The sequence below is a fragment of the Theropithecus gelada genome, chromosome 3 (genome assembly GCF_003255815.1).
Source record: "Theropithecus gelada isolate Dixy chromosome 3, Tgel_1.0, whole genome shotgun sequence".
Classification (NCBI taxonomy): Eukaryota; Metazoa; Chordata; class Mammalia; order Primates; family Cercopithecidae; genus Theropithecus; species Theropithecus gelada.
In genome coordinates this window covers 168,363,771-168,387,659 of record NC_037670.1, presented here as the reverse complement: position 1 = coordinate 168,387,659, position 23,889 = coordinate 168,363,771, and the positions used below count along the sequence as shown (strand labels likewise).

The 23,889-nt window shown below is 37.6% G+C and overlaps 1 protein-coding gene across 1 annotated transcript; it reads right to left on the bottom strand.

Moving 5' to 3' along the window:
* Positions 1–5,500: 5,500 nt before the first annotated feature.
* Positions 5,501–6,862, bottom strand: LOC112621442 (olfactory receptor 2F1). Its single transcript, XM_025380881.1, has one exon. It carries the CDS (start codon positions 6,534–6,536, stop codon positions 5,583–5,585), a length of 954 nt encoding a protein of 317 aa, XP_025236666.1. The 5' UTR covers positions 6,537–6,862; the 3' UTR covers positions 5,501–5,582.
* Positions 6,863–23,889: the final 17,027 nt, after the last annotated feature.

The window sequence follows — 23,889 nt, the reverse complement described above, 5'->3', positions numbered from 1 at the left end:
GAAAATTGGATCTATACAAGAAAAGAAAAAAGAAAGAAAAGAAAATAATAGAATAGAAAAGAAAAGAAAAGAAAAAGAAAGGAAAAAAGAAAAGAATAGAAAAGAAAAGGAAGGTAGGTCATCCTGGAAATGGTAAGATTTAAGGTTAACATAAAATTCACTTTTAAATATTTAACAGACTACAGGATAATTAACCTAATTAAACTAAAGAGCTTCTGCACAGCCAAAGCTGAAACAGCATAGCAATTATTTGTATTCATAGTTTATGTTAATGTAAAATCTTTGAAAATAAAAGTATAAAAATGAGGGGTAGCAAATAGTAGCACACTAAGGTTCCTGTATGAATATGGAATATCCTGTGAATACGCTATTGTACATGATAAAAGGGCCTTGCAGATGCATCTAAATGAAGGATTTTTAAATTGGGATATTGTCCTGGACAATCTGGGTGGCCCCAGTGTAATCACAAGTTTCTTGTAAAGAACAAGATACGAGGATCAGGGCCAGAAGAAAGATGTGTGATGACAGAGGATCATTTATCTGTCATCATAAGGAGGACAGAGTGGAGTGGAGGATCAGAGTCACAGAGAGGTTTGCTGTGCTGTTGGTCTTGTGGAAGGAGGAGCCACGAGCCAAGGAGTGGAGGTCAGCTCAAAAAGCAGGAAAGCAAGAAATGGAATCTTCCCCAGAGACCCCAGGGAGAAACGTAGCTCTGGCAACAGCTTGATTTTGCCCTAGTAGAACCCATATCAGACTCTGACCTTTGTAATGTTAAGGTAATAATTTTGTAATGTTTTGAGTCACAAAGTTTGTGGGACTTTGTAAAATAAAGTGGAACTTGTGGAATTCCTGCTTTTACAGCAGGAATAAGAAACTAAAATAGGCTCACGTTCACCAAATATGGGGCAGTTTGAACATCAATAAAGACAATAATTGCCATGGATTAAGACACATCGAATAAATGTACATCAGTGAGTACACAACTATAATGAAAAAACCTCACCTCATTTGTTGTATTGAAAAGTGGCAAAGAGGAAAACTTAAAAAATTTATTTTGCCTTTCTCATACCAACTGTACCTCAGGAGGATGAAATAGTGATGAGGTGGAAGTTTCTCTCTGTAAACGTATTTTAGATTATAAAGAGAAAAGGATGATAGACTCTCATCATGTTGAAACCCCTAATAAATTAATAGAGCTAGGTCAGTCCTTCTCTATCGGGGGCAATATTGGCATTGCCTAGTGGGGAGGGAGTACTAGGGCCATCTAGTAGGTAGATGTTAGGAATGTTGCTAAGTATCCTACCATGCACAAAATAGCCCCCATAACAAATAATTATTCAGCCCAAAATGTCAATAGATATTTGGCACTTTTGAAAAATCCTGACCTGTGCGATATAATAACTGTAACAATCCCCAGAAGAAAAAAAAAGAAACATTGTGTTTCTTGCTGCAAACATTGTGTGCTTCTTGCTAGAAGGACATGTGACCATCTGTGAAATACTATTGTCAGAAAAATAAATAAATAAATCTGATGAAACCTCTGGATTAAACGGGAGATACAGAAATAAAATAACATATAAAATTATACTATAGGGATGTCAGCAAAAAATCTAGACCGTATGAGAAATCCAACAGAAACAAATGATGCAGTTTTATTTACAAAATAATTCCAACAGTAAGAAAGCAGAATTTATAGGTTACTAAATTACTATAAATTTATTAATTGATAGAGTAGAAGAATTCTCAGAGGCATAGTAGACAATTGGAATATATGGGTCTCATTCAGATTCTTATTTGAACAAACTGTAATTTGTATATGTATTAGATTTTTAAGGAAAACCTTCAGTGGTGTTTTTATGGTTATTAACTAATGAAAAACATTTTATTTTCAAATGCTTTCCAGTGCCTTTTTAAATTTTTTCTATTTAATGGCTAAATAAACAATGAAGTTTAGAATAGCATCTTATTTTGTATTCCTGTAGCAAGATAAAGGTCATGCCTTCTATGGGGAGTGTCTTTCACAAACAGCTGTGAATTACAAGTGTGTGCAGTCATAAGGTGATCCAACTAATTTAATTCATGAAGATTTAAGTTACTGAGAAAGTGCAGCCTTGAAATTAAAAAGTCTACCAAATAAAAAAGATAAAAATTGAAATGTAATAGATGGAATATATGATGGTTCATATTGACCATCAACTTGATTGGATTGAAGGTTACAAAGTATTGTTCCTGGGTGTGTCTGTGGAGATGTTGCCAAAGGAGATGAACATTTGAGTCAGTGGACTGGGAGAGGCAGACCCACCCTCAGTCTGGGTGGGCACCATCTAATCAGCTGCCGGCATGGCTAGGATAAAAGCAGGAAGAGGAACATAGATGCACTAGATTGCCTGAGTCTTCTGGCCTCCATCTTTCTCCTGTGCTGGATGCATCCTGACCTTAAACATCAGACTCCACTCCAATTTCTTCAGCTTTTGGACTCTTGGACCTACAACAGTGGTTGGCAAGGGGCTCTCAGGCCTTCAGCCACAGACTGAAGGCTGCACTGTTGGCTTCCCTACTTTTGAGGTTTTGGAACTCCAACTGGCTTCCTTGCTCCTCAGCCTACAGAAGGCCTATTGTGGGACTTTACCTTTTGATCGTGTGAGTCAATACTCCTTAATAAACTTCTTTTCATATATTCGTCTATCCTATTAGTCTTGTCTCTCTAAAGAACCCTGACGAATACAGAATATGAGACTATAGTAGTCTATTTCCACATACCTAATGCCCACTCTCAGCATTTCTGCTTCCTGAGATATCAAGACTTGGATAACCCTTCCAGGAAGGATCCCAACATGCTTAGGAGGGGTCTGAAGACAAAGGATCGTGTGATGGTTGATGGAGAGATGTCACAAACACTGTGACCACCTGACTGCTTACAGAAATGAAGATATAGCATCTTCATGTATTTTCCTCCCTGATGTATTATGTATGTATTTGTATTTTTGATTACTTTCTTCTTATCTCTTTCCCATACCATTTTATATAGGGCATGTTCATGATGGTGAATTTTCCAGTTTACTACACAATGTACAGAATGTTCAGACAGTATCCTCACATTTTAGAAGAGGAATGAGATTCAGATGGCATTTCCAATCTGGGAGATGAAGTGTTTTAGCTGACATCGCTTTTAAATGACACTACTTTTACTTGTCTCCTTCCCATTGCATCTAACTTCATTCAGACATCTCTAACGTCTCAAGAGTATTACTGAAGCAGACCCAGCAGGCAGGCTGGTCGTCTTGCCTCTAATCTTTTTTTCCACTATCTCATTTGCCAGAGTGATAGTTTTTAAATGTGATTTTTTTTTCAATCTGTACTCCTTCTAAAAATTCTCCATGGGCTATTGTTTTCTATCAGAATAAAATTAAAAGATACTTAGACATTTGACACCTTCCAGGATCTGACCATGTCTAACCCGCCTGCTTTATCCTTACTACTCCCTCACTCTTCTCTGCTCTGAAATTGAACTTCCAGCATTTTTTGGACTTTCATTCTTGCTCACGTCTCTACAACTTTATACAGGTTGTTTCTTGTTTGGGTTTCTTATCTTCTAGATAACTTGTTCTTACATTTCTGGTCTCAACCCAAAGGTCCTTTTATAGGAAGCCTTCTGCAATCATTTCCAGCAGATTTCCCTTCACTGTAACACTTACCACAATGCGTTATCATTGTTTCATCATCTGTCTTCCCTACTATGCGAAATTGTCCTTGTCAGGATGGTATCATATTGACTATTGTGTCCAGCAACCATTTATTGACACTGACACAGAATAGATACTCCACTGATAATACTTGAAATAAAATTTTAATTTGCCAGCATTGTCATCTTTTAGGATGCCTGCCTATCTTGCAAAATTTAAGATTGCATTACTATTAATATAAAATTCAGATATCAAATGGGCTTTGAGTTCTATGTCTTCAACACTGTAAGAAAGCTTAGATTCTATGATGATGTGTTGACAAATGTAAGAAATGCAAATCAACTGACTTAAAGAAAATGCAAAAGGAAGAAAGGACTTTGACACCTTCAATGGAGTAGAGAGACCAGCTATGATTGTATTCTTTCTTTTCTTTCCCCTTTCTCAGTTATGTCTTCTCCTTCTTTTATATCAGTTATGCTTCTTTTCAAAGGGAATTCCACTGTCAGACAAGCCCAGGTTACAAGATTTACGAAAGTTCACCTGTGGCTCTGTTGTGTGTGTGAGGGCAGGAAAGACAGAGGAGGCAAGAGAAGTTCTCAGTGTGGAGACTTGAGGGTAACATTTGCCCAGCTACTGACCTTCTTTGATGTTCAAAAATTCATATTAAATTATCTTACCCTTCACTGACTTTGGCTGAAGAGTTTGTCCTTAGATTAACTGTCTTTGACCTTTTATACAGTAGCTCATAATTTGTGTGCTTTTTTGTGTATTTCTGAAGATTCAGAGGGGGCCAGGTGTGGTGGCTCACACTTGTAATCCCGGCACTTTGGGAAGCCGAGGCAGGTGGATCACCCGAGGTCAGGAGTTCAAGACCAGCCTGACCAACATGGAGAAATCCCATCTCTACTAAAAAATATATAAAAAATTAGCCAGGCATGGTGGCACATGCCGGTAATCCCAGCTACTTGGGAGGCTGAGGCAGGAGAATCACTTGAACCCAGGAGGCAGAGGTTGCAGTAAGCCGAGATCGCGCCATTGCACTCCAGCCTGGGCAACAAGAGTGAAACTCCGTCTCAAAAAATAAAAATAAAAAATAAAAAAAGTTTCAGAGGAAGAGCTTATGAATTTTTCAGAGATTAATCATTTTTAATATTTTAAATGACATACCTATATATGCAGTAAAATTCTTCTCAAACTGTTTGGATACTGTCAAGGAGTGCCAGAAGCTTAACTTTTCTTGGTCAATAATAGTCTTTAGTACAAACAACCATTGATTATAACCCTATAAAGGTAAAACAAGACCTTGAGTTGGTATTTTTTCACTGAATTACCTCCGGCACTCAGGAAAAGACATTATGTTCACCTTTTGTAGGTCCTGCACAAAAACATTTTAGTCAGTCTTGACAATAACACTTTTCTCAGAATGTTGACTCACACAATTACTGCGTATGATGACTTACGCTACAAATTATTTAAAGTGAGTCTTCAAATGTAAAAATGCATTTTGTTTTCAATGGAAGCACCATAACCTTTTATAAAATGTGGATGTGTAAGTACCAGTGGTCTAAGGTAACATCCATGAATAGGTTTATGATTACAAACGATGTGACAAATCAAAACAGTAAGTAGTAATTTTTTTTCAATGATTTCAGGCTGTAAGAGTGGAGGTGGAAGAAGTGTGGGAAGTTTTATAACAGCAATATCTAACTCCACTGTTCATAAACATAACCCCACATCCCACACCCCATCCAACTCAACCACTCAGACTCCTACATAACACCCATAGTTCATGTTATGTCATCTCCTTCCTGGTTGCCAGGACAACATAGTTTACACCTGTGAGATCTGAGTTGGGTGAACACTGAGGTAAAGTTGTTTTCTCTAAGTCATGCTCGTGAGTCAAGTTGCCAGCTTTGATGCTAACCCAGAGAATTTCCATAATAGTTTCTGCCAGGCCCCCTTCACCTCTTTATTCCTTAGGCTGTAAATCATGGGGTTCAGCATTGGTGTCAAAATGGCATAAAAGAGAGAGAACAACTTCTCCTGAAGGACAGAGAGACTGGAGTGGGGCTGGATGTAAGTGAAAATGGCCAGGCCATAGCACAGGGCAACCACCGTGAGGTGAGAGGCACATGTGTGGAAGGCTTTCTTTCTTCCCTCTGTAGACTGGATCTTTACAATGGTGGAGATGATCCAGATGTAGGACAAAAGAACCAGGCAGAAGGGTGTCATCAGAAAAACAATGCTAGACACCATGATGGCGGCCTCATTGGAAGAAGTGTCCACACAAGCCAGCCTGATCACAGCTAGGAGTTCACAGGATATATGATCAATAAACTTGTTAGTGCACATGGGCAGCTGAAAGGTGATAGCAGTCTGCACAAGAGAGTTGATGAAGCCACTGACCCAGGATGTGATGGCCAACCTAGCACACAGTGCTCCATGCATGATGGCCGAGTATCGCAGGGGGTCACACACAGCCACATAGCGGTCATAGGCCATCACTGCCAGGAGAACAAACTCAATCCCACCTAAGGCCAAGGAGAAAAATAACTGGGCTGCACAGCTTGGGAATGGGATGGATTTATGTTCTGCAAGAAAATGTGCCAACAGCTGAGGGACGATGCTTGTGGCATAGGAGACATCGACAAGGGAGAGGTTGGTAAGAAAGAAATACATGGGAGTGTGGAGTCGGTTGTCCAGTCTGATCAGAAGGACAATGAGACAGTTCCCCAGCATGGTCACCATGTACATGACCAAGAACAGGACAAAGAGGGAGACCTGAGCGTCCCAGTCACTGGACAGGCCGAGGAGAATAAAGTCACTCACCCAAGTCTGGTTATCTGTTCCCATTAAAATATTCAAGGATTATTAATCTGTGAAGGGAGTCAGAAAAAAAAACAGAAGCTGTTGAATAACCGTAAGAATAACTTGTTTGAATGCATTCTGTACATGCCAGCCAGCCCTAGGCAGGTACTTCAGGTCATTTATTGGCCAAAATGACAGTCTTGACCCAACATGCATTACATTTACTTTACATCAGAGAGACAAACTGTGGCCTTTACAAGACACAATTTGATGTCAGGGAAGCCAGTTAAATCCTAGAAATGATGTATTGCAACATTAGGAGTTCTACATCTTTACGAACTTACTTCAGATTCCAGGGCAACGAGAGGATTGCAAATGACAACCAGCAGGTAAAATGATAAGCAATGAAGAAGAACATGGTTGGAAAGTTAACAAATTGCCTTAAGTATGTCAAATAGACTCATCTTGATGGAATGTGTAAATGTACTACAAAAGTAAATAATGCATTGCAACATTAGGAATTCTGAGTCTTTACCAACTTACTTCAGATTCCAGGGAAAAAGGACAGAATTTCAAATGACAACCAGCAGGTCAAATGATAAGCAATAAAGAAGAATATGGTTGGAAAGTTAAAGAATTACCTTAAACATGTCAACTAGACTCATTTTGATGAAACGTGTAAATCTACTACAAAAGGAAAGATTTGGAAGAAGCAAGGCCTGGAGGAAAAATCTGGAACTGGAAACCCATGTTTAAACCTGATTTTATTGGGCAGATTCATGATGTTGGTTTATTGATAAACATTATATATGCAAGAGGACATTATTACATAACTCACAAGTACATTTAGCATCAAATGTAGATAACATATGAGGAAAGTACTTTTTGAACTGTTACTGGTAGTACAACTGTAGAATCGTGTGTTTTAGTAGTAACCTGATGTCTGTGTCGGGATAGGTAAGCCAACAAACATGATTTTCCCTGCATCCTCTCCACAAATTCATATACAAATAAAATTGGAGACCATCTGTAACATACCTGAGAGTATACGAATGGCTTAGATGCTTTGAGGATCCTGCGGCCGACTGGTCTTTTGGGTAGCCTTTGACCGCTTTGTGGGATAGGATTGTAATTGCACCTTGGTCTCTTTTTTTTTTTTTTTGCTTTTTTCAACTTGCTGCTGTTGCTATGGCCGTGAAAGAAAATAAATATGGATATGAATGCTTAGACTTTTTAGATATGAGGGAGGAAGAGAAAGCAGATGTCTAAGGACCCTTCTTCATTGTCCAAGACAGGAAGATACGAATTCACTTGAATGTACACTGGAATGGAGATTCCCTTCTCCTTACTTTTGCTCAGCAAGTGCTTTGTCAGTAAAACTAATGTTATAGCATCAATTTTGAACATTAAACAAAAACAAGCTACATTGTAAAAAAAAAAAAAAATTAGAACCAATTCCTTCTTATTCCATGTCTGCCTCTTCATGAGCTTTCCTTTTATTGCAGTGTCCACAGTAAGGGAAAGTAGGAAAGAAAGGAGGCAGGAGGCATTGAGGGCAGAAACAGGTCCGGACAGACTAGGGTCTCTTACCTACAAGGGAAAGACTGTCAATGCTTCAACTCTCTTACGTGATAAAGGATTAAGCAAAACATGTAGTTCCAGAAATGCTCATCCCTTTCATAGTTGACATTCACATCCATTTTTTTTAGACTCTCCCTAATGTCCTCCTCAAGACCTTCCTTCTCCTCCAACATTTCCTCCTTTACTGCTCTGTCCTGATGGTCCCAGCAGCACCCCTCAGCAGCACCTCTCAGTGCTTTTCTAAAATAATAGTGAGCCTGAGAATACATTTGATTGCCTCAAAGAGACATTCGAATTTAAATTCTAAAAGCTCAAAAACATTTCACTAAAAGAAAACCTGTCAACTATTATTGACTAGATTCCAGATTTGCATCTGAATTAGGCATTTTTCCATTAACTTGGCAAACACCTATAAAGTGCCATCATTGTTAGATGATGGATTTTTAGGGTGAATATTACCCTTAATTTTCACGTACAGCTGACATATCAGTGAGGGAAAAGACACAGTGGTCTTCACTGTATTTGCTCCTCTGCCGCACTGGAGACCCTGCAAGCCCGTGACTCACTGTGCTCCTCTCAGCCACCCAGCATGTCTCTCCACTAAGTCCTTGTCACATTACAAATGACTGACAGTGTCTCATCTCAGAGAAAGTGTGAACTTCAGAGTCTAACAGCTCCTGTGTTGGATCCACATGTGTTCTGTTTCCAGCGACTTGGAGCAAGATACTTAGCATTTCAGAGCCTCATATCCTTCATGTGTGAAAAGTGCCTAATATTGACCAGCTGAAGGGTCGTGGGTGAAATTAAAGGAGTTAAAGGACTAAGGTTCCTACAGGAGCGCTGGAACAGGCAGGTGTCCATTATTTACTGATGATCCTTAGTCTTGATTTCATGCTCTCTCATTGAGAATCTTCTTTATCCATTTACTCTCCCTCTCTACCATCCTCAGGTTTCTCTTGTTCCTGAGTAACTCCTTTGCCCTCATTATAGAAGAAAATATACAGGCATCTCAACTTAGGAAGCTTTACTGTGTATATAGCATTCTAAATCCCCCTTCGTTTCACATCTCTAATGATTGGAATCCATTGTCTGAATTTATTTCCTAATATTTATTCCTGAGCCTATAAATATTTCTGCCCTCACTAATCTATAGGATTTGAAAACTTAAAGGTTACTGATAACCTGCCATCATCAATTCCAGAGATTTTTTTTAATCGTATTTTCATTTTTTACTTAGCTTTTAATAATGTTACCTGTTTCTTCCTTCAAACTCTCAACTCTGTCATGGACTTCTGTCCTGATTTTCCTCCAATCGAATTTGCTTTCTTAACCTTCCTTGTTCCCCTGCCCTGCTCTGTGAGCATTTGCTAAAGTTCTGTGCTCAGAACTTGTACTCAACTTCTACAGTTTTTCTTGGAAGTCTTTTTATTTCTAGTTATAATAATTACTATCAACTCTATATGGCTCACCCTCAATTTTACATTTAGCTTCTGGATTTCCCTTCAAAGCTCCAAATGCATTCCAGAAAAGCTGAATGAGTGTTTCTTAAATATCTCACCGATGCCTGTACTCCTCTATCCACAAATGAAATTCCATCCTGAGTTCTTTTTTACTATCAGCAGAATTAGATTTCTCCTAGTCTCTCAGTGAATCATCTTTTATTTTTCCCTCTTTGCCACAGAATACATTCTCTTCCTTTATTTTATTATATATCTCCCCCATCTTCTCCTTACTCTCAGCCACACTTACCCTTTCCCTCTTTATTCCCATCTTCTAGCATGCCGGAGCTTCCTTGTAAATTTCCCTAATGTAACTTCCATTCACTCCAAAAATCCTACACACTACCTCCAAGTTAATTATATAAAATACAAATTTTTACGTCATTTTAAGCACAAAAAGATCTATAATGTCTAAGTGCTTAAAGATTTAAGTTTATCCTGGGCAGAATACTTTTTACCTAATCCATAATCTACTCTTCTTCTATGACTAACTTTTATTAACTATAGCATTTAGTATCATGCCCTGTGTTTTCCAACAAAGTCTTTTATTAAAATAAGCTGCTAATACTTAAATATCTTTCGCTGATATGTTAGCTAATTTTTATTAACCCATCAAGTTTGCTGTGTTTTTCCATGGCCATTGTGGGTTTCAAAATAATTAATACTCAAAAATATATCTTGTTTCTAATGTTTTTGGATTGATGTTAGATAAAGAAAATGTAAGTATCATCTGCACTTGGAAAACCAATTGAAAGAGGAACCATGTACGAGCCAGATGATTTTAACGCACCTTCAGTTAAAACCATATGCATATTATTCTGGGCTCACCTTTCGGCTAAATATAACTGGCTTTCTATTCTTATATCATGATGAACGGACCAGGTGCCAGGTAACATGCTTCATATCCAACCACTCCTATAGGAAGCCAAAGCTTGATCCTTACTGCTCTAATTTGTGGAATCTGTACTTCCCCTACACAAGTGACATTCATTGAAGTCAATTAACTAAGGAAAAAACGTGAGAATATTTCTTCAATTTGTCTGTGCGAACATAACTACCAAAACCTCTTAATACAAGCATGCAGCCAAGTTATAAAACCAGTGTTGGACAATGAACACAGCTAATAGTCCTATTTAGCTCTTCGTGGTGTACAAGTGTGACTTGTGTGCTCTTCACAGTACTTGCCCAACACCAACAACATTACCTTTTTGCCAGGCATCTAATGTTTCTTTAGTAAGCAATAAAATTATATTTTACATTCGTAGAGTTATATCATCTTTATACTCAATAAGCATCAAATCAATTTTTTTCTACATATGTTTTGAGCTTTCTTTTGACTGTTGAAAATAACCAATTCATGCTGCCTGCTCAGAACACAGTACTGAAGAATGGCATTCCCTGTGGTTCACCTCCATAAACAGGATCACAATGAAAAAAGGAATTCCTATTGCCTGTGTTTTATGAAATGGGGTGAATGTAGGATAATCACTGTGACCATAAGAAATAGAAAACAATGTGTGATATAGTAAGAGAGGTGCTATCGAAATATTCTGTGAATGATTATCTTTCTTAAAGCCCTGTCTCTAATGCCTGAAATGTATTACATTTATGTTGAACATTGTCCTTTTTTGCGAAATGTTCAAAAATGCAATAATGCTAAATGAAACTTTTATAATATAAAGTACCTAAACATTATCAACTGGTATAACAGCTTACACTGATCCTTTACAATACATCACATAACAGTAAAAACTGGAGTTTTAGATGTAAATAACCTGAAGATTACAGAAAAAAATCAGGGAAGAGGTATGAATAGCAAAGATAAAAATTTTCTAGTTAAAATATTACCTTTATTGGAATGGCTAAGTTGAGCTAATTAATATGTGCATCACATCACACACACATTATTTTTGTAACAAGAATTCTTAAAATATATACAATAAATATACACAATTTTTATTTGTCAAACAAACATATAAAAGAAAACAAAATTACTTTTGTTGGACCCAGGTAAAAGATCCTCCATGTGCCTTCTCTGTTTATCCAGTAGTTATTAGTTACAGCAAATATCAGGACTAAAATGTTCTTCTATGTATGACAAAGGAAGACCAAAAAAATAAGTGTTTAGATTCCTCACACAGTTCATTTTACATAATAAAAAAGCCCTGATTTAACAGTTAAATTTCAATCAGTCATGATCTTTCTTTAGTAAAGCAAATCTATTCATGGGATATTCCTGCCTTCCTTTCTCTGAATTTATATTCTAACTCCTCATCTATGAAACAAAAAGCTCCATGCCAGTCTCTGTAGCTCTCTACATGCAGGCCTGCCTTCCAGAAGATGTGGTCCCTGTTCTAAAGTTGCCTTTTCCTCTCCCCTTCTTCAAAGGAACACAGGGAAAGGCAAGATGTTAAGTGAAGTTAAACATGTTACTCATAGTAAATTCTTAGGCAGTGATGTATGTTAATATTTGTTGTAAACATCTGGTATTTTCAAATTATGGAATCATTCTACCAACTAGTCTGCTAGAATTTTCTTTAACCCTGAAGAGTTGATCTCTGAGATGGGGGTGCCATCCATGCCCAGCTCTGTACAACTCTGCAGAATGCTGAGACGAAAGGGTACAGCCCCAAGCAACAATGACTTCCCACCTAAAGTTCCCTTTCAGCCTTTTACCACATCCTCCCCCTATTGCTGCTCTAATGAAATGAGAAGATGTTGGAGGAACCATGAGCCACTGTTCATCAAGTAAAAGATGAGAAGCCAGACCCATAGTTAAAATCAATCGGGCATTGACAGAACTTATCACTGCGTTCGTGCCACGCAGACAGGATCATAAGTTGTGGGGTTCTGGAAATGTCTTCACGTGCTGCTGTTCACATTTTTGTTGTATTATTTTTAATTGCATTTAAATTCCATTGCTACTCTGTGGACCAAGACTGAAATATATTCAATTTATTCTTCCAAGGAATCAAATGTCCAGGGCTTGACACTTAGGCATAATTTCCTTTTGCAACATTGAGTTCCATGTTTTGCTATCCCACTCCAGTCAGTGTATTATACATTTTAAAGTATCTAACATAATTTTCCACTTCTATTGACTGGCTGCCTTAAAACATTAACTTCTCCCTTTTCCCCCATATTAGGAAGAGGGAAGTGTTGACTTGGAAAGACTCAGGAGGTATGCACACTAGAAAAGTATTCCTCAGTGTCTCATATTCCAAAAACATATTTTTGAATAATAATCCTTTCCACTATTTACATCAATTCAAAGAGTGCATGGTTAAACAAAACCTTCTAAGAGCTTTGTGAATTTAATCTGAAACATACTGAGGCTTAGGGGCATATTACCAATATTATCTCTTATTCATTATAGTGATAATTCCCTAAAGCTAAGGTCTAAAAAGCCAAAAACTTTCTCTCCAGAAAATGTGTGCACCATGATTCTAATACTCCACCGAATTTTAATCCCATTTGCCCTTCTTGTTGGAGTCCTCTACAATCTTAGCTGAGGCAAATAGAGCTCTGAATACTCTGTAGCGTATTCAATAGTGCACATGAAGGTTAAGTCCCATAATCTATATATGTTTTTCTTCCATGCTGCTCTAAATAAACCAGACACATTTCTTTACAGACTTGGGCTGTGATTAGAAATGTTCATTTCATTCAGAGGAAGGTGCATCTGACCTTTGGTTGAACACTTGGTTGTATACACTGGATGCATCCATCATGGGCAGAAGTATTTCCATCATACTAACATTTGGATACCCAGAACCCAAGTGCCACTGGGTGGGTGAGATCTCAAAGATGGTTTTAGATATCCTGAGAAGACAATTAGTCGTTCTTCTTTGAGACCTTGTTATCTATTTCCTGTCTTGATTTGGTTGACTTTTCCCATAATCTGAGTCCAATTACTGAGGCCCAGTGTCTCAAACATGGTGCAATCCTAAAATTCGCCTTTGCCAATATGTTTTATCATGGTTTCATTCTGTAAATGCTTATCTTCTTTATATCTCCTCTCTCCTATATCTAAGTCTAGGGTATTCTTTTGGAGCATAATTTCCTTAGTCTGGAGAGTCTCAACAGTGCATTCCCTACAACACACTCTAGATTAATGAAACCTGAGTCAGGAGACCTCAACGGTAGTCCCAGTTCATGTTCTGAGAGCTGTAGACTTCAATTAATTTATTTCATCATCTTACATTTAAAATTTCCCTCAGAGAAAGGAAAATTAAAATCAAAATACTCTAAGGGAAATAATTGAGAGAAAAGACATTAAAACAATTGACAATTTATCTGGAAATGTAATATACATATTTGGAAAAGTAATATATTCCTGCTACATGTTTGTTAATATCAATCAATGTCTAAGTAAAAGTTTTATAGCTATGAATTTCTCCTCTAAATTTCTTTCCCAGAAATAATGTAGAATTCATCCATGGTATCTCTATTTTAAAAGTAATAATCATCTTCTTCCCCAACCTCTGTTTTCACTCTCTCTTCTTCTCTACTAGTAATAAAGATTGAAATTGAGAAACCCATGAAATGAAAATGTAGTTAGTTCTCCAGCTTCTGGAAAACAAAATTATTTTATTACATTTGTTTTAATACTTAGAGTGAGACGATTTCATCATTCATGGTTCTTATTTCTGATCCAAACTTCCTAAAAATTCGTGTAAGAACGACTTCTACCTCTCTATAAACTTCTGTTGACACTCTCTGCTGAAATTTCTATTAAGAGCTCTAAAATATTCATCAGAACCTGAGAAAGTGGACTTACCTATTTCAGTAAACGTTTAAGTTGTTTGGTAAAGAATGCTCCCCTCCAACAAAATGATGGATGTTGGAGTTTAAGGGTTCCAGACTCCTCGGACTCAGGGGCTCAGAAATCACCTGAGACTAGTTTAGATTGTGAGAAAAACTACTGGGAGGAAATTCATAGATGACCTCAAATTGGCTGATCCACAGAACTACAGAAGTGCGGCAGTGGCTGACTTTGCACAGAAGGGCTTAGAGAGTCCCCTCAGGAGCTTCATGCATTAGAGTGACTAATTGTCACCACTCCCAATTCTCCAGAGCAGAGCCTCCATGCGGCCCTTCCTGTACCTATGGAAAGCTGTGCTCTACCATCCCTCTCCCCTCAAAAACGCCACTGAAGCCCTAGATCACTCTAAAAAGTCACAGAAGCCAGCTTTGTGAGGTTTAAGATGTTCTCCTGTAGCTTGAACCTGAGTTTTAGCCCTCAAAGCCCCTATTCCAGTTAGCAGTTATGAGTCTCCATCTATACCTGGTGAACCAAGTCAACTTTTATATCTGACACTAGGATGCCCTTACCTCTGTCTGTAGACAAGAGAATTGTGCTTCAACCCCCAGAGTTTTGTGCAAAGAGTTTCTCTGACCATTGCAAGTGTGGATAGAAAACTAAGTATATTTTCATGGTGTTAAGTTCCAATACAAATAACATCGCATTATTTTAAGATTTTAATTAAGAGCTAAGACTATAACTAAGACCTACACAAAGAAAGTCTTATGATCCACAGGGAGAAAAAAAAAGAAAGCAAAAAGTTTATCCCAAATCCTTGATATAGTTTGAAGGTATGTCCTTGCCAATTCTCATGTTGAATTGTCATCCCTAGTTTTGGAGGTGAGGCCTTGTGTGAGGTGTTTGGATCATGCGGGTGGATCCCTCATCAATGGATTGAGCCATCCCCCTTGGTGTTAAGTGAGGTCTCTCTCTGAGTTCACACAAGATCTGGTCATTTAAAAGTGTGGGGGCGGGCTGGGCATGGTGACTCACGCCTGTAATCCCAGCACTTTGGGAGGCCGAGGCGGGCCGATCACGAGGTCAGGAGATCGAGACAATCCTGGCTAACACGGTGAAACCTGGTCTCTACTTAAAAAATACAAAAAAAATTAGCCGGGCGTGGTGGTGGGCGCCTGTAGTCCCAGCTACTGGGAAGCTGAGGCAGGAGAATGGTGTGAACCCAGGAGGTGGAGCTTGCAGTGAGCCGAGATTGCACCACTGCACTCCAGCCTGGGCAACAGAGCAAGACTCTGTCTCAAAAATAAATAAATAAATAAATAAATAAATAAATAAATAAAATAAAATAAAATAAAAATGTGGGGGCCGGGCATGGTGGCTCACGCCTGTAATCCTATCACTTTGGGAGGCCAGGCTGAGGCGGGCAGATTGCCTGAGCTCAGGAGTTCAAGATCAGACTGGGCAACACGGTGAAACCCTGTCTCTGCTAAAATACGAAAGGAATTAGCTGGGTGTGGCAGCGTGCGCCTATAATCACAGCTGCTCGGGAGGCTGAGTCAGGAGAGTTGCTTGAACCCGGGAGGCGGAGGTTGCAGTGATCCAAGATCCCGCCACTGCACTCCAGTGTGGGCTACAGAGCGAGACTCCATCCCTCCAAAAAAAAAAAAAAAAAGTGGGGCACCTCCCCACCCCCAATCTCTCTCTCTTGCTCTTCCTTTTTCCATGGGATGTGCCTTCTCCCACTTTGCCTTCTGCCATGAGTAAAAGCTCCCTGAGGCTTCCCCGGAAGCTGGATAAATGCTGGTGCCAGGCTTGTACAGTCTGCAGAACCATGAGTCAATTAAACCTATTTTCTCTATAAATTACTCTGTCTCAGGTATTTCTTTGTAGCAATGCAAGAACAGCCTAATACAATCCTTAACACGGAATGGTTAACTTTCTACACCTTTTTAAAATTTTAATACCTAGGAAGAGGTTTGATGCAATTTTGAAAGAACAGAGTCATGTTACCATTCTGACATATTATTTATGCCTCAAGCACTCCCCGCCCTTTTTTCTTTTTACTGGGTTTGTTTATGAGTTCTATTTATTTATTTATTTATTTTGAGACAGTCTCACTCTGTCGCCCAGGCTGGAGTACAGTGGTGTGATCACAGCTCACCGTAGCCTCAATTCTCCCACCTCAGGCTCCCAAGTAGCTGGAACCACAGGCACCCACCACCAAATCCAGCCAATGTTTGTATTTTTCATGGAGACGGTGTTTTGCCGTGTTTCCCAGGCTTGTTTTGAACTCCTAAGCTCAGCAATCCACCTGCCTAGGCCTCCCAAAGTGCTGGGATTACAGGCGTGAACCACTGTGCCTGGTCTTCAAGCACCTTTTAAGTGAATCATTAATCCGTTAATCATTCAGCTACCCAGTCAAATGCCTGGGAATTCCTCAGCACCACCATCTACCTGTCCACTCATTGTACAACTATCATCATCTCAAAACTCACTTATGCATTTGCTTAACTACTCCCCCATGCATTGACAAATTCTATCATCCACATGTCAACTCATCTATTTCCCTGATATCCCTTACTTAGTTGCTAAATTTTCCATACTTACCCAGTGTAACATCACTACTTCATTCCATCAGGTTATCATAGCTTCTGATATTGTAGCACTGGATGACTTTGACAGAGGTTCTGTGATATTCCAGGCAATAAGGAGAAAAAGTAGATACTCTTCTCATCCTTCTCCCCAGTTTCTAAACACCCACGTAGAATTGAAATAGTTGGTTGTATATTTTCTTTGAGTCATATTGGAAAAATTCTATGGCTGTAAGGATTTAGCTGAAAATTAGCACACATTCACCCACTTATACTTTATCTGTTAAAACAGACCTTAAAAATAATTGAGTTTCTTCTAGTCTAGATTCTATATAGAGTATAGAAAAGTAGAAAGAACATCGTTTCCATTCTAAATAGGAAAAGGCCAGATAATCTACAAAATCATAACTGTTTCCGAACTCATTAGAAAGCTTAAGTTGCAGGGAAACCTATAAGCATGAAAACGTAGGAAAGATAGATACCTCCAAAAAGGCATAGGAAATGAGCTCTGCCTTATCTAGGCCAAAGCATGGGAGAAAAGTGAGGCCAACATACAAACCAGGAAGAACTGCTTTGCTAAAATGCTAAAGGCTAAGTGAAGAGTACTATGAGTTTAGAGTGGGAGGAACCACAAATAGAAAAGGAGTTCATACTTACATTCAAGATTTTCTCCTCAGACTTTAAACAGTCTCTCTTTTTTTTTTTTTTTTTTTTGAATTTCAGGCTGGGAGGTAGCAATATAACTAAGGACAGAAAATGTTTTGTTTTTCTTGTATATTTACGGTCACCTAATTTCACATTTTGTGAAATGGACAGTAACCTGTTTCCTAAAAGATTCCTGTGGGTGCTTTTTGAGCTGTGATAATAGCAAAATTGTCTTTCAGTAATAATGTCAAATTAATTCTTCTTTTTTTTTATTACACTTTAAGTTCTAGGGTACATGTGCACAAGGTGCAGGTTTGTTACACATGTATACATGTGCCATGTTGGTGTGCTGCACCCATCAACTCGTCAGCACCCATCAACTTGTCATTTACATCAGGTATAACTCCCAATGCCATCCCTCTTCTCTCCCCCCTCCCCACAATAGGCCCCAGTGTGTGCTGTTCCGCTTCCCATGTCCAAGTGATCTCATTGTTCAATTCCCACCTATGAGTGAGAACATGTGGTGTTTGGTTTTCTGTTCTTGTGATAGTTTGCTGAGAATGATGGTTTCCAGCTGCATCCATGTCCTGACAAAGGACACAAACTCATCATTTTTTATGGCTGTATAGTATTCCATGGTGTATATGTCCCACATTTTCTTAATCCAGTCTGTCACTGATGGACATTTGGGTTGATTCCAAGTCTTTGCTATTGTGAATAGTGCTGCAATAAACATACGTGTGCATGTGTCTTTATAGCAGCATGATTTATAATCCTTTGGGTATATACCCAGTAATGGGATGGCTGGGTCATATGGTACTTCTAGTTCTAGATCCTTGAGGAATCGCCATACTGTTTTCCACAATGGTTGAACTAGTTTAGAGTCCCACCAACAGTGTAAAAGTGTTCCTATTTCTCCACATCCTCTCCAGCACCTGTTGTTTCCTGACTTTTTAATGATTGCTGTTCTAACTGGTGTGAGATGGTAACTCATTGTGGTTTTGATGTGCATTTCTCTGATGGCCAGTGATGATGAGCATTTTTTCATGTATCTGTTGGCTGTATGAATGGTAAACAGTCTTAACAAGAATGTTTGGAGGAGGGTGGAAAATCAGAAAAAGCTTCCTTCACCATGCAGGTCTAGGGAAAGACAGTAACATCTACTATAGGAGGCAGAAAATAGCCTCCCTCTTACCAAGTCTGCCTCCCTTGGTGAACAAAACACAGAGCCACTGAGAAAGAGCATAAAATTCTGTTCTTTCCTAGAGAAAGATGAAGACTCACTGCTGAGGGAAGAAAACTGAAAAAAATTGCTAGCCTTGGAGTTTCTGTGGGGCAGAAAACCATTCCAGGTTCAGAGCATGAGCGGTCTCCTAAGGCTGAAGATGAGACAAAATCAGTGAGAAAGCCTTAACTCTATCGCACAAGGACAAAAGTCGTTTCTAAGATTCAGATAAAATGAGAAAAATGGAGAATAAACCCTCCCCTTCTGTCACCAGGCTAGTAAGAATCAAAGAACAAATAACAGAAGTTTATTATAGGAAGAGAGGCAGCGTGTGGAAGGACATACTCTCTGATATGTAGTCTCACAGGCAGAGCTTAAAACTGAGGTGGAACAGCAATATTGGAAAAATCCTCAATAATTGAATATCCCACCCTAGGTAAAATTTGTTACAAAAATTTAGATTTGTTGGTACACTCACTGAGGATAACCATGCAACAAAACTCAAACCCTGCTTAACCCATGACTGCATTGATGTCCACACCCCACATACACAGCAGTACAGAATAAACAGAAAAGACATGCCCACTGCAAAACATTATACTATTTATCTCAGAGTCTACTATCCTACCTACACACACAATGCTGCAGTTTCAACGAAAATGAAGATCTGAGAAATGGGGGGGATAAAACCACTTACTGGAAAGAGCAATGGACAGAAACAGAATCAGAGATATGACTTTTATAAAGTAACTATACACAGAGGTTTAAAATAACTCTCATTAATAAATTGAAGGATCTAGTGGAAAAGACAAGCACTCTGCATAAAGGCAGGAAGAATTTCAGCAAATAATTAAACACTATTCAAAAAAATCAAATGAAAATCCTATACATGAAGAACACAGTAACAGAAATGAAGAATGCTTATAAGAGACTCAACAGAGCTTAGAAACAACCAACGAGTCTAAAGATGCATTAATAAAAATTGGCAAAACAGAAGCACAAAGAGAAAAAAAACAACAAAAATAGAAAGAGAAGAGAGCAGGTGAGGACTTCGTGACAACATCAGACAATCTAACATGCGTGCAACTGAAAAGTCCCAGAAAAAATTTTTGAAATATTTAAAGAGATAATGGCTAAGAAAAATAAGTACAGAAATTGAAGCGCAAAATTCAAGAAGCTCAAAAATTAAAACTAAAAACAAATAAACCAACACCTAGACATGTAACAGTCAAACTGCCAAAGAGCAAAAAATAAAGCAGATACCCTGAAGGCAGGCTGAGAAAAAAAGACACATCACATCTAGAAGAACAAACATTCAAATCAAAGCTAACTTCTTGTTAGAAACTAGGCTGGACAGAGCACAACAGTTACATTTTTCAAGCCCTGAGGCAGGAAGGAGAAATCTATCACCTAATAGTTCTGTATGCAGAAAAAACATTTTTGAGAACAAAGGGGAAATAAATTCGTCTACAGACAAACAAAAACTGAATAAATACATTTCCAGCAGACCTAAATGAGAAGAAGTTTTAATGGCAGGTCTCTATGCAAAAGAAATATTATAGCAGACAAAAAATTGGATATGTAAACACACACACACACACATATACATACACGCACACACAGATAGAGAACCCTGGAAATGATAAAATTGAAAGTTAGCGTAAAATGTATTTTAAAAATGTTTATCACACTACAAGATAATTGTCTGATGCAAAAATAATAGCAATGTACTTTGTGTTCATTACTTAATGTAAATGTAAAATATATGACAATAATAGCGTACAAATACAAGGGTGCAAGTAGTAGTATACTATTTGAAGGTTATATGCTACCCATGAAAGGATACCATATCATCTAAGTTATATTCAAATGAATTAAAACATATATTATAATCTATAGAGTAACCACTAAAAAGTGTAAGTGGTATAAAGATAAGCTAACAGCAATGACAAAATGGAATAATAAACAATACACACTTGATATGAAGTGAGACAAGAAGAAAAAGTGAAATGGGGAAAATGAAACAACATGATCCTAAATCACATATGGATCAAAGAAGAAATTTTGAAAGAAATTAAAAATACATTTAACTAAATGAAAATGGAAACACACCTTGTTAAAATTTGTGAAATGCGGTGAAAGTAGTGCTCAAGAGGAATTTACAGCATGCAATGCATACATTAGAAAAGAAGAAAGGTTCAAAATCAATGATCTAGGCTTCCACCCTAGAAAATTAGAAAAAGAGCAAATTAAATTCAAACTCAGCAGAGGAAAACAAATAATTAAAATTTGAGAAGAAATCAAGGAAATTGAAAATAAGAAATCAAAATAAAACTGGAATAAAACCAAAAGCCAGTTCTTTAAAAATATCAATAATTTTGCTAAGCGTTTGGCCAGACTAATCAAGAAAAAAGAAGAGAAGACACAAACTGCTAATATCAGAGATGAAAAAGAAGACATGACTACAGAGCCCAGGGACATTAAAAGGATAGTCAAGGAATACTATCATAAGCAACTCTATGCCCACGTATTTGATAACCTAGATCAATGAATTTCTCAAAAGACAGAATCTGCTAAAACTCACAAAAGAAGAAATAAAATGTGAATAGGGCTTTATCTATTAAAAAGTTGAATCAATAATCAATGATCTTTTAAAACAGAAAGCACCATGCCTCGTTGGGTTTGCTGGTGAATACTACCAAATATTTAAGGAAGAAAATATACCAATTCTCTACAATTTGCTTTCAGAAGATACAAGCACAGGGACTCCTAACTCATTCTATAAGGCTAGCATTACCCAAATACAAGGACAAAAAGAGACAAAGGCATTATAAGAAAACTAGAGACCAATATCTCTTATGAGCATAGATGCAAAAATCTTCAACAAAATATTAACGAATTGAATCAAGCTACATAAAAAAGAATTATACAATATGACCAAGTAGGATTTATCCCAGTATGCAAGGTTGGCTCAATATTCAAATATCAGCTAATCCAATCTATCACATCTGTAGGCTTAAAAAAAAATTACATGATCAAATAAATAGATGCAGAATAAAAACTGACAAAATTCAAAATTCAACACCTATTCATGATATAAAAAAAAAACTCTCAGTAAACTAAGAATAGAAGGGATTTTATGCAGAGGTAAAAGATCTGCAAGAGCCAATACAACATTGAAGAAGAAGAGGAGAGTTGGAAGACTGACATTGCCTGATATGGATTTACTACAAAGATTTCCTAGATTTGAAAAGAATATCTATCAAAACCTACAAGTAACATCATATTCAATGGTGAGAAACTTGAATCTTTCTCATGAAGATTAGGTATGAGACAAGGAAGTCCCCTCTCACCACTGCTTTTTAACATCATACCGAAAATCCTGTCCAACGCATGCAATAAGATAATACAAAGAAATAAAATGTATACAGATTGAGAAGGAAGAAATAAAATTGTCTTTACTCACAAAGGATATAATTATCTATGCAAAAAATCTGAAAGAATAAGAAAAAACCTCCTAGAACTAAGTGACTAAACGCTAATATACAAAGTCAATTACTTTTCTATATATCAGCAATGTTCAAGTGGAATGGCAATTAAAAACACAATTTTATTTACATTAACACCTAAAAACGAAACATGTACAAATCTAACAAAATACGTACAAATCTAACAAAATATGTACATGATATATTTGAAGAAAATAAAACTCTGATGAAAGAAACCAAAGAAGAATTAAATAAACGGAGAGAAATTCCATGCTTATGAATAGGAAGACTCAATATTGTCAAGATATTATTTCTTCTTGGCTTGATCCATAGATTTAATGCAATCGCAAACAAATTCCCAGAAAGCTAATTTGTGAATATTGACAAACCAGTTCCAAAGTTTTTATGCAGAGGTAAAAGACCCAGAAGAGCCAACACAATATTGAAGAATAATAATAAAATTGGAAGGCTGACACTTCCTAGTATGGATTCACTATATACCTACAGTAATCAGAAAAGAATGGTATTGATGAAAGAATAGACAAATAGATCAATAGACCAGAACTGAGAATCCAAAAATTGACCCACATGCATATAGTCAACTGATCTTTGACAAAGGAGTAAAGGGAATACAATGGAGAAAAGGCAGTATTTTCAACAAGTGGTGCTGGAAGAACTAGACACCCACATGCCAAAAAAACAAAAAAGGAATCCATGCAAAGAGCTGACATTCTTTACAATAATTAACTCAAAATGAATCATAGTCCTAAATGTGGAAACAAAACAAAAATACAAAACTTCTGGAAGATACCATAGGAGAAATTTTAGATGACCTTGAGTTTGGCAATAACTTCTTAGGTACAACATAAAAGCCAAAGGAATGATCCCTGAAATACATAATTAATATGTTGAATATAATAAAATTAAAATGTTCTGTTCTGTGAAATAAGCTGTCAAGAGAATGACAAGACAAGACACAGGCTGGGAGAAAATATTTGCAAAAGACGTATCTGATATAGGACTGCAGTCCAAAATCTACAAAGAACTCTTGAAACTCAAAAATAAGAAAATAAACAACTCGATTACATAATGGGCCAAAGACCTTAACAAATGACTTACCAAAGGAGAGATACAGTGGCAAATAAGCATAAGAAAAGAAGCTCCACATTATATATCATAAGGGAAATGCAAATTAAAACAACCACAAGATATCACTACACACCTATTAGAATGGTTAAAATCCAGAACACTGACAATACCAAATGCTGATAAAGATGTCATTAAACGGAAGACTCATTCAGTGCTGGTGCGAATGCAAAATGTTACTGCCATTTTGAAGGACACTTTGGCAGTTTCTTACAAAACTAACCATGCTTGTTATGAACTGAATATTTGTGTTCACCCAAAATTCATATATTGATGCCATAGTGTGATGGTAGTGGGAAGTGAGACCACTGGGAGTTAATTAGGTCAGAGGGTGGAGCCCTCATGATGGGATTACTGTTTCGTTTTTCTTTTTTTCCTTGAGGTCGCTCAGGCTGGAGTGCAATGGCAAGATCTCGGCTCACTCACTGCAGCCTCCGCTTCCTGGATTCAAGGGATTCTCC

Coding starts and splice junctions, on each gene's coding strand:
- LOC112621442 (XM_025380881.1), bottom strand. CDS start 6,536: ATGGGAACAGATAACCAGACTTGGGTGAGTGACTTTATTCTCCTCGGC.